This window comes from Nothobranchius furzeri, chromosome 11, assembly GCF_043380555.1.
Source record: "Nothobranchius furzeri strain GRZ-AD chromosome 11, NfurGRZ-RIMD1, whole genome shotgun sequence".
Classification (NCBI taxonomy): domain Eukaryota; kingdom Metazoa; phylum Chordata; class Actinopteri; order Cyprinodontiformes; family Nothobranchiidae; genus Nothobranchius; species Nothobranchius furzeri.
Genome location: NC_091751.1, coordinates 27,630,999 through 27,648,945, shown reverse-complemented (window position 1 = coordinate 27,648,945; position 17,947 = coordinate 27,630,999). Strand labels below are relative to the sequence as shown.

At 44.7% G+C, this 17,947-nt stretch overlaps 1 protein-coding gene across 1 annotated transcript in view; it reads right to left on the bottom strand.

The window, feature by feature from the left end:
• cdk6 (cyclin dependent kinase 6) overlaps positions 1 to 12,007 on the bottom strand; it is a 56,210-nt gene extending 44,203 nt beyond the window's left edge. The window contains exons 1-3 of the mRNA XM_015955856.3: positions 11,743 to 12,007; positions 10,621 to 10,964; positions 888 to 1,023 (exon numbers count right to left, since the gene is read on the bottom strand). Coding sequence (XP_015811342.1) covers positions 888 to 1,023; positions 10,621 to 10,844 — 360 coding nt within the window. The 5' untranslated portion in view covers positions 10,845 to 10,964; positions 11,743 to 12,007. The remainder of the gene's footprint in view (positions 1 to 887; positions 1,024 to 10,620; positions 10,965 to 11,742) is intronic.
• Between the last annotated feature and the right edge of the window lie 5,940 nt (positions 12,008 to 17,947).

The window sequence follows — 17,947 nt, the reverse complement described above, 5'->3', positions numbered from 1 at the left end:
AGTCAGGACATGGCAAGGGCCAGCATCTCATCTTTGTATCAACTCCAGCTAAAACCCCAGGTGTGATCCACCTACATCTAAACACAAAACATTACCTGGGCCCGAGGGGGAACCAACGGTGGCTTTAGAAGCTCTGTAATTCAAAATGTGTAATCTCAAACTACTCAGGCCCTCTCCATTCAAGCCTAGGTATTTTCCTTTCCGATATTGTTTATTATACGCCAACAAACCTTAGGGTGATACTCTGTAAAGAAATATCTAAAAGGGGATTTTTTTGTGCCCCGGAACGGTTCTAATAAAAGAAAACGTTAAAAATAACACATCCACTTCGGCAAAGTGTAGGCAGAAACTCCTTGAATATTTTTGAAAGGAAAACTGAACATGAGTTAAAATACGTTCCTATTAGCAGAAAGATGAGCATGATGCACCGCTGGGACCAAACTGGGGAGGGTTGGTGCTTTTACACTAAAGTGAAGACGGTTTTCCTTTCAACTTCTTTAAACACTGTAAAGTTGAAGGGAAGAGTAAAAATAGCGAAGTCTTTAATTTGGAGCCCATCGGCCACATGTGCTGCCCTTCTGAATGCACCCATACCTCTGACGTTGAAGGAACTACTCCATGTCTTGTGAGTCTCCGGCCCATAAGCCTCATCCAGAACTAAAGAAACATGGCTGTGTTCAACCACAGAGCACAAGCCAACAGCTGCTTTTAGACCTTTTATAGAAACTAAATATTCCTTTAAATTGGGTTCCTACATGTTTTGAAATGTGTCTTGAAATATCATTCATGCATTCCTCAGTAATGTTTTCACATGCAAGCACATGCCACTCATGAAGACTTAAGGAAATAGTCACCTACCTGAATCACTACAAGGTGGTGGTGCTTACCTTAATGGTCTCCGGTGGTACTCCGGGGTCAGGAGCCTTCTCCAGGTAGGTGGTCAGGTCCTGATCCACATGCTCAAAGACCAGAGTGAGTTTGGTTTCCCTGTCTGTCCGAGAAACCGTACAAACATCAAATAACCTGCAACAAAGGAAACAAATGGTAAATGGATATAGCTCCTTGTACTGTTCTACAACCCCCCATGGTCATTAATTCCCCCCCCCCCCCCCACACACACACACACACAGACACACATTCACACACTAGTGGTGATGAGCTACATGTAGCCACAGCTGCCCTGACACACACTGAAAGAAGCTAGGCTGCCAAACAATGGTGACATGATCCCTTCGACCACCACCATGTCCAGTTTGGAGGTTGGCTCCTATGCCATCGTTAAAACAAGATGTGACACTGCGTTAATGCAGCCTATCAGAATCTTTACCTTTTGTTGCTTTTTATCCATTTGGCTGACTCAACCTTTGCAATCACCATGCAAAAACAATGTGATGGAAACTGTAGGAAAATCAAGACTTCACCTAATGGTCACTTGGCAGACAACTAAAGCCAAGAATTCAGATGATGTCTGTAGACCTGCCAAGGCTGACCTTGATGAAAAGCTGTAGAAAACAAGCTATCCAATACGTCCTACTCAAAGTGTCACACCCTGTCCCGTCTCCCCATTCTGTTTAGTCCTGTGTCCATGTTAATTGCTCCCACCTGCCTCTCGTCTCCCAATCACCCAAGGTCCCAGCTCCTCCTGTATTTAAACCCTGTTAGTCCATTTTGTCTGGTTGGCTCATTGTTTCATTGTCCAGCGTATGTTCAAGATTAAAGACTCTAAACTCATTCTGGTTTGTCTGCCTGCCTGTTTCCCTCACCCGCATGTGGATCCTTGTATCTGCCTCACTCACCAGCACGTTGTGACAGAATGAGCCAACCCTGTAAAGGATCCAGCGGGGAGGTTCTTCCTTGGGAGTGTTTGCTCCAGTTTTTAACCGCAAATCACCGGCCGGCTTCTCCTCCTCTGGCCTCGTCGCAGACGCCGTCGCCGAACCCCGGCTGCGACGATCCCCTTCGCCCTCCCACAGCTAGATGTGAGGTTGGACCAGGAGACGCAGCTAGACCGCTCCTGCTACGTGGGCTCCAGACTGGCTGTGTGCTCCCCGGAGCTGGCCCACGGCGTTGGGAAGGATGCCGGGCTCCACTGTCACCCCTGGTCCCAGGACAGAGCCGCGAGCTCGCTGCAGCTCCGGCTCGGCGCGCCAGCTTGGACCCGCCCCCAGTCAGACCAGCAGTCCCATCTCCGGTCCAATCAGTACCTCCGTCATCTACAGGCGGAGGGACCATGCCTACAGCCCAGCTGACAGAGCTCGCCGGCCTCCAGGCGGAGCTTGGCCGGATCCGTCAGCTCGTCAGCCTCCAGGAGTTCCAGCTGGACACCCTATCCTCCCCGAATTACCAGGAGATGATTCCGGTCCTAGTCTGCAGCTCCCTCATCTCTTGGCCAAAGGATCAAACCCGCAGTCCACCCAGCAGAGCTCGCCGGTCTCCGAGCTGAGCTGGCCCAACTCCATCAGAGCCTCAGTCTCCAGGAGCTCCAGCTGGACAATCTATCCTCCCTGCCCTCCCAGTTTCCGGCACCACCAGTTCAGTCAGCTCCGTCCCAGCGGTGGTCCAGGAGGTCGCACCGCATCCAGTTCCAGCGGTGGTCCCGGAGGTCGCACTGCATCCTGTTCCAGCTGTGGTCCCGGTGGGTGCACCACATGCAGTTCTAGCGGTGGTCCCGAAGGTCGCACCGCATCCGGTCCAGCCTGTCCAAGCGGTCCCGTCTGTAGCAACTCCTTCTCCACTCCAGAAGCCGGCGGTCCAGAAGTCGACGCCCCCGGACCAGAAGTCGACGCCCCTGGACCAGAAGTTGACTGTCCAGAAATCGACGGTCCAGAAGTCGACGGACCAGAAATCGACGCCCCCGGACCAGAAGTCGACGCCTCCGGACAAGAAGTCGATGGAGGTCGACGCCCCTTCCAGTCCAGAGGTCGACGCCCCTTCCAGTCCAGAGGTCGACGCTCTCTCCAGTCCAGAGGTCGACGCTCTCTCCAGTCCAGAGGTCGACGCTCTCTCCAATTCAGAGGTCGACGCTCTTTCCAGTCCAGAGGTCGACGCTCTTTCCAGTCCAGAGGTCGATGCTCTTTCCAGTCCAGAGGTCGATGCTCTTTCCAGTCCAGAGGTCGACGCTCCTTCGTGTCCAGAGGTCGACGCTCTTTTCAGTCCAGAGGTCGACGCTCCTTCGTGTCCAGAAGTCGATGCTCCCTCGTGTCCAGAGGTCGACGTTCCCTTGTGTCCATACGTCGACGCTCCCTCGTGTCCATACGTCGACGCTCCCTTATTTCCAGAGGTCGCCGCTGCCTCCAGCCCCTGAGTTTGTCGTCGTCGCCGCCGCCTCCAGTCCAGAAGTCAAAGACGTGTCCTCCGGCGTCTCTGCCTCCGGTCACCTCCAGTCCTGCCCTCACCAGGCGCGGGCCCCCAAGAGCCCGTCATCGCCTCCTCCTCTGCCACAGACGCAAGCCCTCAAAAGCCCATCGTCGCCGCCTTCTCTTCCCCAGACGCAGGCCCCCAGGAGCCCGTCGTCGTCTCCTCTGCCCCAGGTGCAGGCCCCCGGACTCTACTGGTCCCTGCCTCCTCTCCATCAGTCCCTCGGTTCCTCTCGGCCCTCCCTCCGGTTCCCCCTCCTCCCGCCCTGCTCTGTGTTCCTGGGGGCGTCTGGAATCCGCCCTTTGAGGGGGGGGGGGGGGGTTCTGTCACACCCTGTCCGGTCTCCCCATTCTGTTTAGTCCTGTGTCCATGTTAATTGCTCCCACCTGCCTCTCGTCTCCCAATCACCCAAGGTCCCAGCTCCTCCTGTATTTAAACCCTGTTAGTCCATTTTGTCTTGTTGGCTCATTGTTTCATTGTCCAGCGTGTGTTCAAGATTAAAGACTCTAAACTCATTCTGGTTTGTCTGCCTGCCAAATTCCCTCACCCGCATGTGGATCCTTGAATCTGCCTCACTCACCGGCACGTTGTGACACAAAGAGCTGAGGGCTATAAACATTCCTCATCCGGCACTATGACAACTCCTGATACTCCGAGGGAAGTCCAGTCCTCGAAGATTTCCTTATAACACAGAGGATGTTAAATCCCCATCTAAAAGCTCTGTGTTGAATAAAGAACTGCCAAGAAATATGTGTAAACAATAAACTCAACCAACCCACAACAACTCACTGAACTGTCTCTCCACCACTGCTCACTTCCATTATTTACTTAAGGATTTATTGTTAGATGTAAGAGGGCACATGCCATGCCTCTGAAACATCCACTTAGAACATCCCTTTCAATCCCAAAGCTTTCCATATTCCATAATAAAACAAGCACAAGGTCAGACCTTGGTCCGTGCCAGCACATGACGCAGATTCTGACTATTGCCCTGAGAAAAAGCTAAACTGACAAAAAAGCATTTGTGTGCAGAGCCAGCAGTGGAAGGCAGTTAGGACAGACAGACAATACACCCCAACAAAGTCAGAGCGGCAACCAGTGGCAGCTGGTGGTGATATTTGTAGGAAAGACGAACAGATCTAAGATCAAATACTGCAGACCAGATTTCAACAAAAGAACTGCATCTCATTTGATATTGAGTTGTTTTAAAACATTACGCCTCTTTTAAGCTCAAAAACCAAGAAATCCCAACCAAAAACCAACCATACACAGAGTCCCATGCATGAATGCCCTATAAAGGGTTTGAACTATAATCATTTCACCTAATCACATGCCTAGGCTAGAGGCCAACCAATAGCCAATATATCGGCCGATTAGTCAATTTTTTTCTACATCGGCTGAATTTTTGAAAAGCTAGACTGAAGAAAGCACCCAAGGGACCCCAACACACTTTTTAAAAATTGTTTAGTTTGTTTTATATTTGAAGTTCAATAAATATTAAGAGATTTATTGACTTGTTTCATTTATATTGAGTGAGTGTTCAGTTGTCTTTCACAATCAATGTGCTGCTAAAATGTGTAATATATATATATATATATATATATATATATATATATATATATATATATATATATATATATATATATATAGGCTTCAAAATTCTTTAAAAATCGGTATCTGCCTTAAAAAAACCATATCGGTCAGCCTCTAGCTTGGACACAAATCAAAATAATGTATCAAAGTTTGTGAAATTTACATAAAAACTTGTGCCAAACTGAAAATCTTTCCAGAGGACCTTGGGCTTACTAGCTACAATATATGCATTAGTTTTGTTCAGCAACACACTGAACCATAGAATTATTAATCACACAGATGAAGGTAATTTAAATAACAAATGCAAAGCACAAGTAAAAAGATTAAGCCTATGGTAACTTCTAAACAGATAAAACAGTATAGGACAGGTAAACATTTCAAATCAGCGTCAACAAACCTGGGGTTCCAATTATAGGCCAAGATAAAAAAAAAGGTCAATAAAAAAATGAATAAAGTTCAGATGTAAAATGATATCCATCTACTGATATGATCTGGCAGAAAAAGTCATGCTCAAAACTACTGAAATAAAAAAGGTTTGTGTAGAAAGTAAGTCTTCCCCTTCTTTAGATGGCATTAGCGTTCTTTAGATGCTGCTGTAGAAGAATTCTGATCAGCTCTTCTTTTCAGAGTTCAAGTTTAGCTAAACTCAGTTTTTTTTCATGTCTAATTTAAGCTCAGCATCTCATTTACAATTACGTCTGGATTTTGGCCAATCCCCCACCCAGACCTTCACCTGTTAAAGTTACTCAAAGTTAACCATGTCCTACTGCCCAGCCCAAGTGCACTTGGCCAGAGGTCCTCCTTCAGGATGTTTTGCTAGAGCAGAATTCAGCAGGTGGTCCAGGTCCTAAAGCAGCGGAGCAGCCCCGGACTATCACACTACTACCACCATGTCTGACTGTTGGGGATGTTTTAAGGTAGTTTCCAGAAGCACTGTTCAGATTAACTCGGACCGATGCAGGTCGGCTCTACCACTGTTCCTAAGGGCACGGTTCTGTATTTTCCCTCTACTTTCTCCTCTACTTTTAGTCCCTGCTCCGTTGACATACCTGGAAAGGCTGAGTTGGGCCAGCATCGTGATTCTGGCCGCTAATTAGCTAGGGGGCGGAGTAACTGGTTGCTCCAGAGTTTTTTTGCCTTCTGTTTCACTGCCTGCAGCCATTTCCTGGTTCTGATAAAAAGCCATAAAACTGAGCAGAATGTCCAGCAACAAGCAATGTTTTTCAGTTGAGTTGAGTTTCTGTGGAGCAAACCAGTTACCTTACACTGTTTACTGATCACCTCATGTTATTTTGTCATTACCCCCCCCCCCCCCCCCCCCCCCCCCAGCACCTATCAGGGGCGCACCCACTTTCTGGCATGGAGCTGGCATAGAAACAAAACTACACAAAGATGGGCTGACTCAAACCATGCTGTACAGAGCTGTAGTTCTACTCTTGTAGATCATCAAATGGTAAATGTAGAAATTACTGTTTAAAACATGGCATTCCAGCATTTTTAACAGCGTCCTCGTCTTTTCCGAGAGTGCGAGCTATTTCTCTCCAAGAATTATTCACAACATGTTGATCACGGTGATCTCTGAGAGCCGAATCATACAAATGTCTGTATTTACGAACCTCTGCCATACTAGTTCTTGCCGGTCCGCCGTGTTTTTCTGCGTCTGTCCGTCCGGTTAGAAATTTTCCGAGGTGCGCGTTGTGGAAATTCTGGGCCGTGCGGAGGCGTGGTGGAGGGGCGTGGTTGTTAAAATGACGCAAAATGACGCAACTTTTCCGCGCGGAGCTGTGCAGACCTCGCGGACGCGTCAAGCATAAACTAACCTCTAGGGTTCTACGACCCCCCAAGACGCTTCACAACACAATCACCCATTCACACGCTGGTGAGGATGAGCTATGATGTAGCCACAGCTGCCCTGGGACACACTGACAGAGTCGAGGTCTGCTGAACACTGGCGCCACGGGTCCCTCCGACCACCACCAGCAGGCAAGGCAGATTAGGTGTCTTGCCCAAGGACACAACTGCAACATTCTTTGGTCGGAGCCGGGATCAAACCTGCAACCTTCCGATTATCGGATAACACACTCTACCTCCTGAGCTACTGCTGTCCCTGTCGACATGTTTTTTGGTAACTGTGAGCTGGGTCACTGTGTTGTTTTTGGTCAGAAAAGGTCTTGAACTATGCATTCTCCCACGATTCAATTTTTTGGCCTCAACTTCAGTCATGACCTCTGACCTTAACAATATGATGTCAGGAAGGTTTTTAACGGGTTCGTTCAATCTTGAATGTATTTAAAACAGTGCATGCTGTTCTATTCTGTATTCTCTGACAGGTTCTTGAAGGAATTTATTGATTCTACAGGTTTGATATTGATCAAGTCTGAGTGTGGGTATTGGATATGAAGCCAGCCTTTTGGATAATCAGATCTGAGAGCATGTGCATGAGATGGACAATCAGGACCAAGTTTAGGAGTGGGATTCAAAAACTGGTTCTTGTTGAGTTCCAACTGTTTCGATCCCTAGGAATTATTTGCCATTTTTGCAAACAATTCCCTTATCAATTCCAGTCGACCTGAATGACGTTACCACGCACGTTGCGTAACTTACGCATTTACTCAGCAGGATACATGGCGTTTAAGCTGCACAAATGCTCAAAGGTTTAGTTATACTTTACAAAAAAAGATAACAGTGCAACTTAAAATACTTGCAAAGTGAATATTTCACGAATGGGAGGAAACTTTAGGAATATGCAAAGGCATTTGTGCAAAAAATATGAGATAACTTAGGGTGAAGGTGGTGTTTACACCAGCTCCGGACCAGTGAATTTCAACGCAGCAGCAGCAATGTTTGTACGTCCTCTCCTGTTAATACCACAGGTAGCTAAGATGCTAACACTGCCTATCATGTTAGCGTCTTTTGCCTTTTATACACACCTCCACACTAGCAGACTCCAGCCACTAAAGTCTAACCTGTCGTGAGATTTTAGCCATTTTGAAAAAGCTACAGCAACACTAAACCATACAAGGTGGCTCTACCTTCATAATGAGCATAAAAGAAAACATTTGGAAACATCTTTCCAACTGATTCCAGGTATAATTGCTTATTTTAATCAATAAACTGACAGCTATAAGGCAGGAGACCGTGTGCAAGTATTTATTGCCACCCACTGAACTACTCAAGAACTGCAAAAGAATTGAATTGACAGACAGAAACATTGATATTGATAGAAACGTATCCCTTCCCACCCCTAGCCAGGTTGGTTTGTGTAACTTAAATCCTCATTTGAAAAGTGATTTAAGTGCTGGTCATAAAACTACAATATGATGACAAAGATGATTTCAGGTATTTCATACAAAAATTGAAACTTGTTTATTAGATTCATTCATTACACACAGACTGATATGTTTCAAATTTTTATTTCTTCAAGTTGATGATTAGAATTGACACCTAATGAAAATCCCAAATTCAGTATCCCCAAATATTAGAATATTTGAAAAGATTCGGTACTGAAGACCCCTGGTGCCACATACTAATCTGCTAATTACCTTAAAACACCTGCAAAAGCCTTTAAATGATCTCTCAGTCTAGTTCTGTAGGCTACACACTCATGGAGGACGACTTTCAACTTGACAGTTTGCCAAAAGACGGCCATTGACACCTTACACAAGGAGGGCAAGACACAAAAGGTCATTGCTAAAGAGGCACAGAGCTCTGTGTCCAAGCAGATTAATAGAGAGGTGAAGGGAAGGACAAGATGTGGTAGAAAAAAAAGTGTACAACGATAGGAATAACCGCACCCTGGAGAGGATGGTGAAACAAAACCCATTCAACAATGTGGGGGAGGTTCACAAAGAGTGGACTGCAGCTAGAGTCAGAGCTTCAAGAACCACCACGCACAGACATATACAAGACATGTTTCAGCTGTCACATTTCTTGTGTCAAGCCACTCTGGAACAAAAGACCGTGTCAGAAGGGTCTTGCCTAGGCTAAAGACAAAAAGGACTTGACGGCTGCTGAGTGGTCCAAAGTTATGTTCGCTGATGAAAGTCAATTTTGCATTCCCTTTAGAAATTAAGGTCCCAGAGTCTGGAGGAAGAGAGGAGAGGCTCAAAATCAATGTTATTTAAGATCCAGTGTAAAGTTTCCACAGTCAGTGATGGTTTGGGGTGCCATGTCTGCTGGTGTTTGTCCATTGTGTTTCCTGCTGACCAACTTTATGGAGATGCAGATTTCATTTTCAAACAGGACTTGGCACCTGCACACAGTACCATAGCTACCAGTACCTTGTTTAAGGACCATGGGATCCCTGTTCTTGATTAGCCAGCAAACTCATCTGACCTGAACCTTGTGAAAAGGAAGATGCAATAAGGCTGGGATCACATGTAATAATGCATTGCATTCTGGGATGTGCGCAGACATATTTATGTTATTACGAGTGTAAACCAACCATGAAAACAAACAGTATGTTGCAGAGAAGAAGCCGATTTGGGAGAACAAATGTGTTAAACATGTTAAAATCCCAAAAAGAACATCAGAATATACGAGGATACATTAAATAGAGAAATTGGGGACCGGTATGTGGACAAAATCAGCATTATAAACTATTTGGATCCATATGAAAGACCCAAGACTGGCGCACCATCGACAACTTGTCACCGCAGCTCCGCATACTGGAAATTTTCACCCAACTTGTTTGTGGTGTGAGCGGATGTAAATGTCTGGATGAGAGGTACATTTTTAATTAGCTGTTGTTTTAGTAAAACAATCAAAACTGTCCTCCAACAGAAGAAATAAATTAGTTTTGTGAGTCTGCGCCACTGCATTGCCCTACCGGGTTGTGTGTATCCATGTGTGTGTGTTGTGTGAGCATGTTGCTTATAACCATTTGTAACTTAGCAGAATGACAATACTCTGGAATGTGATGTTTGGCCGCCTAACAGCTGTTATCCAAGCGAGCCGACGAGACTGTTATGCTAGATACTTGTTCTCCGCGGTTATGCCTCCAAGCAGGAAAACGGTGAAAAGTTAGCTCGTTTTCCACCTTTTCCCCCCTGGCAATCACCTGGGGCACCCCACAACACAACAACACAGTAACAAACAACAAGTAAGGACTCGGAGGCCGCGTTGATGATGACGACACAATCCCAAGCCGTATACACCAGTCCCAACAATTCAGGACCACCATCAGAGCAGCATGGGCTCTCATAACACCTGAGCAATGCCATTGCTGCAGTAATCCAGGCCAACGGAACCCCAACTAAATACTGCTGTTTATGCTCAAACGTTTCATGTTTACACTTTTTTGTTGGCCAACATTTAAAAAATTCCGTTTTTTGCATTGGTCTTAATCGTCTTAATTGATATTCTAATTTTCTAAGATACTGAATTTGGGATTTTCATTGGTTGTCATTGGTTATAATCGTCAACATTATGGAAATAAACATTTGGAATATATCAGCCTGTGTGTCATGAATGAATCTAATCTACAAGTTTCACTTTTTGAATGACATTACTGAAATAAATCCACTTGGTTGTGATACTTGGGTTATCGCTGACATACAGGATACTAAAGAACTGTACTTCCGCTCGATTACATAGAAACGTGCAGGCCTGTAACTAAGCTGATCAACAACAGTGGTCATTATAAACGCTCTGAACAGACACTCCACTGACCTCACAACATTGGGGTGCTCGAAGGCCTCCAGCTGCCTCAGTACCGCCACCTCCCGGATGGTGGACAGCGGCATCCCCTCTTCCTCCGTCTGGACGCGAACTCTCTTCAGGGCTACAAAGCGTCCTCCGTTCTTCAGGTCCCTGGCTTTGTACACTTTCCCATAAGCACCTTCTCCAATCTCAGCCACGGCCTCATATTGAGCACCAATACTTTCCTTGTCCATGTTGTCCTTGTTGCCTCCTCCTGGTCTCTTGTAGAAAATGTTGCGGGGAATCCCGGCGAGGGAGACGAGCCAGCCTCTCACAAAGACATGTTCACAGAATAAAGGTGGCACATGCAATGCCTGGGTGACAGGGGGACAAAGATGGAAGACGGTTGCATGTTTTAACATTTCGTAGAGTTTAACAGAACTGTCATCATGTTTTATTCCGACTATTATCAGAAAAAGACCTCCGCTCCACTCCTCCTGTTGCGCATTAGAATGATGTCCTCTTACCACAAGCACATGATAATTAAACACTTCAAATCAGCCATAAAAACACTCGTTTCTATCCCGGCTGAGCAGTAAATAAACTGTGTGGCGCACAAGGAACGGTAACGCACCGCGTTAGGTTCGCTGAGGAAATGTTCGCGTTATTGTCGTAAAAATAACAAAACTCCTGCAAAAAGAGCAGAAACGGAACAAACCCCCACAGGAAATGGGATTATTTAAGTTTCTACACTAATCAACTAACGAAGCAACTTTCCGTTTGTCAAACTTTCAGTTTGAACAGACGCAAACTGTGAGCACGTGCTGCATTGTTCCAACTTCCTACAGCTTTAGTCCTGTTAACACACAAACACTGACTTTTGACGCTCCAGACCGGTATAAATGTGTAAAACAGCCACTCGCATGAGTTTTAAAGGTCTTTCTATTGGCCTGGCTGGCTTCCTCGAATTTTTTCCAATTTATTTGTACGTGGGCTATAATAAAATGGCCTAATTCTAATAAACCCACGAACTGTCCGTGCCGCTGTTTAAAGGGTTAATTGGTTGTAAATGCGCGTTTTTAGCGTGACAGATTGTTTCTGGTGTGAAGTTCTGCAGAAATATCCTAACTTTTCCTTTCTTTTCTCTTTTACCTGCTTTTGTGCTGGCTGTGAAACGTGACGTCGGCATGCCCGATAAAATGCTGAGGAGGCATTCGAGTTTCGGATAAAACTCCTCCACCAAACGCATCCCCTGTCCACCGTCCTCCGTGCGGGGGCCACACAGGTAGTTGACGTTGCAGGCTCTAACCCCCCATCCCACAGACTGCACCAGCCCAAGCAGTGGCTCTCAAACTGCGGGGGGAGGAGGAGGAGGGCCGGGCGAAAACTTGCGCGCACACACTCTCGTTGCAGAGTGGAGGGGAAAGGGGTGTGTGTAGGATTGATGGGTGGGTGGGGGGGTCATATAGGACATTGGCTAACGCGTGATACAGCCCCCCCCCCCCCCCCCCCGAAAAGCACGCTCCTGTTCGGGTTTTCTCCTTTCTTCTGTTTTTTTCTCCTCGCGCATGTTCGCGGATGGGCCCATGCAACTGCAGCCGTGCTCGGCCGTGTGAGCTCCGTCTCCGGCTGGCTTTCCCACGCCGGCTGAATGTGGCCTGACCCCCTTCAGAGGGTTTGACACGGAGCGGAGACATTTCCGCATTCCTCCACAACTACAAAGGCACACCGCCTCCTCTTTGCTCTCCCTCGGCCTCCTCGGTGCTTTGCCATTCATGGTGCCCCCCCTCTATCCACCCTTCTGCGGGTTTTGTCTCCTGTGTCAAAACCGGGAGCACCGCAGGGAACGGGGAGGGCATGGAGGAGGTTTATTGGATGGACCGGCCACACTATCTATCTCCCTCAAAGCGCTGATGAACTCTTTTGAGGCAACAATGCTCCAGAGGGAATGCAATGTGACAAGCCCGCCCTGGGATGGTCCAGAGGGGTCAGGTTCAAGGCCCAGTGGCTTGATTTGTGGCAGGGAGGGGGACTCCTCTGCTCGGGTGGTCATGATGCTGGGCTCCAACACCCCAAACAGCCCCAAACTTATAAATGTAAAAGAAATCTCAAAAGAACATTTTGATTTTGGCTTAAATGGTGACGCCACACTCTTACATCAACAGTCTGACTTCCATTAATCATTAGTCATGTATAAAACACGAATTTGTCACAATACAATATTTCTGAGTTGTTTTTTGTAGTATAAATTATTAAATCCATTGTTTAAATCACGACAGAATATCTAACAAGTAATGGTCCTTCGGCCCCCTTATTTAAAAATACTTAAGCACCATTAGAAAACAATTCATCTACTTTATCAAATATTTGTTATTTTTCAGGATCATGTAACTAATCATTGTAAATATATAGATTTCTTTGTAAAGTTCTGTCAAACCATTTACTTTCCTTTCTTTTTCTGGACACGGTTTAGACGTGATGAGACTTGATGTCAGATTATCCCAATGAATAGCCAATTACAGGCATGTAACCAAGCCCTATTATCAGTGCTTCATTGGAAGGCATGCATTAGAGATGCACAGAAGATCAGAAGAAGGCCGCCCCTCAGCGCTGTGATTTTCATGCAAACTTGTCTTCAATGCTGCTCAACTGCCATAGAAAAGATAAAACTATGGAGGGATAATGACAGGGAAGTATCTATGGCAATTTTGCATGCCGCACTTTATGGGAAACCTCCAAAATTAAAGCATTTACATCAGAAAAGAAACAATACAGACAATACACCCCAGACCAATTACTGTAGAGGGAAACATTTACATAAATGATCAACGTTCATGTGAAATCAGCTATGAGAGCCATCACCTAAACTGAATACACCATCAAATATGCCACTGATTTATTTACATCTGCACAAATAAGAAAATAGAGATGTAATATTTAACCTAGTCAGTTATATGTAAAATCATAAATTATACTTAATTTGAAATAACAGTTCTGATGACTAAAAAGTGACAAACCTTGTTTGCTTACCATCGCTTTCCATCGTTTACACAAATAACACTGTGCTCACTAAAGTATTGGATGCAGGCAGAAAATACTAAAAATACCTCTTGAGATCTTTCTTAAAGAAACAGCATGCAGTATTTCTACTAATTTACTAGCAAAGTCCGTGTATCCCGCTAACAAACTTGTCCTTTATCATTTCTCACTAACGTCTATTTGTCAGTGTTTCTCTTAGATTGAAATGTCACATTTTCATATATATGAACTGTTGCCATAGTCATTTGGCATCTTGAAATACGGTAGCTGTTTAGGGACATAAAGGTATAGTGCTCCACATTTTGCGTTGGTGCTTTAACACGGTTGAAACAAACAGCAGAGGGCAGCAGTGCGCCCTGGCTGCTTGCAGTCTGCCAAACAAACTAAGAAGAAGGAGAGGACATAAACACTGTTGCTGTACTCGGTTAGTTTAAATAACAAACAGTGAAATCGAAAGATGCAAACGGTCAGGATCTCATCACGCCCAAGTCTCAGCAGCCGTGTATGACGAGCTCCCCGTCCGCCATTAGCTGGACATCAGCCTCCACGCAGTTCAGTTACTCCCTAACTCACCTCAAGTTTCTCATTCACTGTTTCGTCATACTGGAGCTCTTGAACCAGTCCCAACATATAAGTTGTAAAGTCTTTCAAGAGTCCTCCTAAAGTTTCTTGTCCTCTAGTCCCTTCTTCATGCCATCTCTCTCTGAACACACTCCAGCCTTCCTCCGCTAGCAGGCGGCTAACAGGAGGCCAGGACTGTCCGCTCCATCTTCACTGCTGCTTCCTGAGATCCATGCAACACCGGGAACCACAGCTCACACCAGCCCTCCTCTGTGTGTGAATCAATGATATCTACGCTCCTCAAATGGCCAAAAGAGCTAGTTTGCTTCCTTCTGGATTGGTAAGTCAATATATCAGTTAAAAGTGTTAATTTAACTGCTCAGTTGTAGTAGTTATTTGCTTTGTGTGGGTTAGGCTTGAGAGTTCGGCAAACAATTATACTATCAAGCTCATGCTATTTACAAAGAACGGACCTGATCGCTGGAGGGAAATCTGGACGTTGTTGCCTTTTTGATGTGTGTGGGCTACCGTAGTTACAATATCTACTCTGAACTGCATGGCGCTGAATAGTCAAATGTTTTTACACACTCGCCCCACCTCCTCCCATTGTCATTGATGGGCATTCAATCCAATACTCCACACAAGCCTCGAGGTCATTCTAAACCACACCCATTCATCAGCACTATGGAATTAGGATTGGGACAATATTACATGTAACTTGTACCAAGCTTTGTAACCTGTATAGGTTTTGAAACTGTAACTTTCATTTTGTAGCATGCAATTCTTGTTTTGTAACACGTAACTTTCATTTAGTAACTTGTAGGCAGTAGCGGTTTTAGGCACGGGCAGACAGGGCAGTTGCCCGGGGCGGCATTTTTTCATGACACAAAAGGGGCGCACAAGCGCGGAGTAAAAAAAAAAAAAAAAAAGGAAATCTGCGCCACACCGAGGTTTTCTATTATCTGTCATATGACAGTGTCTGGATTGGAAACAGCAAGTTGGCGCCTCCTGCAGCTGCAGGCGCTCCTGCTGACTGAGAACGTTCACGTGCACCGTGTGTCTATGAAGAACAGGAAGGGGAGGGGTGCGGCGGGGGAATTCACTTCTGCGTCTTTCCCAAATGAATGAGCGTGCAGGGGCTGAATCAACTGTATTAACATGGCTAAAGTCAATCACATCTTAACGTTCTTCCATATTTCATTCATAATATCATAAACACAGGCCTATCATTCTTTCAGGTTTCTCTGAATTGTGTGAAATGGCCGAATAAAAAAAGGAAAAACAAAAACGATTTTGTGGTCACCCCCCCATCAAGGTCAAATTGTTTAGTCCTGACTAAACGAAACTTACTGAGTCAGGAGCCAAACAGAAGAGATGAACATAAAAAGGCTAAAACCACCAGGTGCCCCATTCAGGGGGAAAAAAAAGAAAAAAGAGGAGAAAGATAAAGGTATGTAGCTCTCATGATGCATGTTTTCAATTTTTTGAACCAGTTAACTGGGATTTTAACGGTTAAATGTGGTCACTTAATTGCTAACAGACCTAATAGGGCTGAAATATTGAAACGAATATTCAAATGGTTCGAAAAAAGTCCTTGAATCGTTTTTTACTGATTCAAACTAGGATTTGTTAAATGCTCGCTGCAGTCTGTGGCCTGCCTGAACAACAACAAACACATGTTGATCATGTTCACATAATAATAAATAAAACAACTCTACAAGCAGAAGAAAACACCCCAGTCACCACTAACTATCCTGTTTATTTATTGCAGATGGCTGCACTGATTATTTTTTACATGATTTGTTCTGTAAAAGTTGGCATTTTTGGTAGTCTACAGTTTTTTTTATGTCAGTTTAAATTACAATTTCAGAGGCAATTCTAAACTATTATGGATCATGATAAAGATCTATTGGAGATCTACCCCAACTTTTGGACTGCTCTGCCAGTCACTGTGGCTCAAGCTGAGAGGAGCTTTTCAAAACTTGATCAAGTCATACCTGAGGTCACCTATGTTTCAGGGGTGGCTCACTAACCTGGCTCTGATTAGTATCAATCACTCAGTAGGGGAGCAGATTTCATATGATGACATTATAGATGACGTTGCATCAAGGTTAGGTTTTAATTTTAGTTTGTGTTTTCTGTTCTAAGTGCAATGCTGTAGTGATTATCTTTAGTTTGTTATGTATGAAATTTTTTTGCTATTTAGAATATTTATTATATATTATGTTCATATATTCTTAATATTTAGTTATTGTTTGTTTTTGTATATTTGATTCTATATATTTTGATACAGTAAATAATGTATATTGCTTTACATTCTGACAACTTCATAGTAATTAATGTAAATATGTGCAACTTAGAAAAATGAATGTTCAATAGTTGTTCTAATAAAACATGCCTGTTTGTAGAAAACATGCGTGTGTTCATGCAGGTGGGGTGGTGTGGTGTGGTGGTGGTGGTGGTGTGGGGGGGGGCGGTTGGGGGGGGGGGGGGGGCGCTCAAAGGGGGCCTCGCCCGGGGAGTAATTCGATGTAGAACCGCCACTGCTTGCAGAAAACAATTAATGTACAAGTTTCAAATCACGACTCTCAAAACACACATCTCTGTCTACAGTTATGAAACTCAAGTTTACAAGTACAAAACATTTTGTCCCAATTCTAGCTTCCTTTCCAGAGAACCAATGGCAGGCTTTAACCAGCCCATCATGAGTCTTGGATTCCTGTCAAAGACAATTCCTGTTGGAAGGAAGCTAGAATTGGGACTAAGTGTTTTGTACTTGTAGACTTGAGTGTTGTAACCGTAGACTGAGATTTGTGTTTTGAAAGTTGTGATTTGAAAGTTGTACTTAGATTTTTTTCTGCAAGTTACAAAATAAAAGTTTCATGTTACAAAATAAGAATTACATGTTACAAAATAAGAATTACATGCAACAAAACTAAAGTTACCCATTACAAAACAAAATTTATATGTTACATAACAAAAGTTACGTGTTGCGAAATGAAAGTTACGTATTACAAAACAAGAATTACTTGCTACAAAACAATAGTCACGGTTACAAAACATGTTACAAGTTACAAAACTTGGTACAAGTTAAATGTAATATTGTCCCAATCCTAGTTCCATAGTGCACCACATATTGGTAAAGACACATGGAATGCCTTCTTCCACCTTTGTAACATTCATCGCTGTGCCAATTCAACACTGAAATCCTGGTTCATATCTTTGTCATTTCCCATATCGACTACTGCAACGCCCTCCTCCCTGGAGTTCCTACCAAACTCATCAGTAGACTACAAATTATTCTGAACTTGGCCGCCCTGATTGTCACCTGCACTAACATTTCTGACCATATCACTCCCATTCTAATCAATATTTACTGGCTACTGGTTCAATTCCGCATCCTCTACAAAAATCTCCTCGCTAATAAAGCTCTCCATCACCAAGCTCCCGTTTACCTCCGTGACCTATTAGAAGAATAACCCCCCACCCCCACCCACACACTCTCCGTTCATCTTCTGCTGGACTACTGACCATCCCTTCTTCACACCTCAGTACCATGGGTGCCCGTGCCTTCAGCTACTTGGCACCAAGACTTTGGAACTCCCTCCTCCTAAACATAAGACTGTCAGACTCCGTCACCACATTCAAATCCAAACTCAAAATCCACCTGCTCAAATTTGCATACCCACTCTCTCCAGAAAATACTCACTAATGTCGACTCGAGGGGGATTTTACTGTGAATGATCTTGTTTCTACA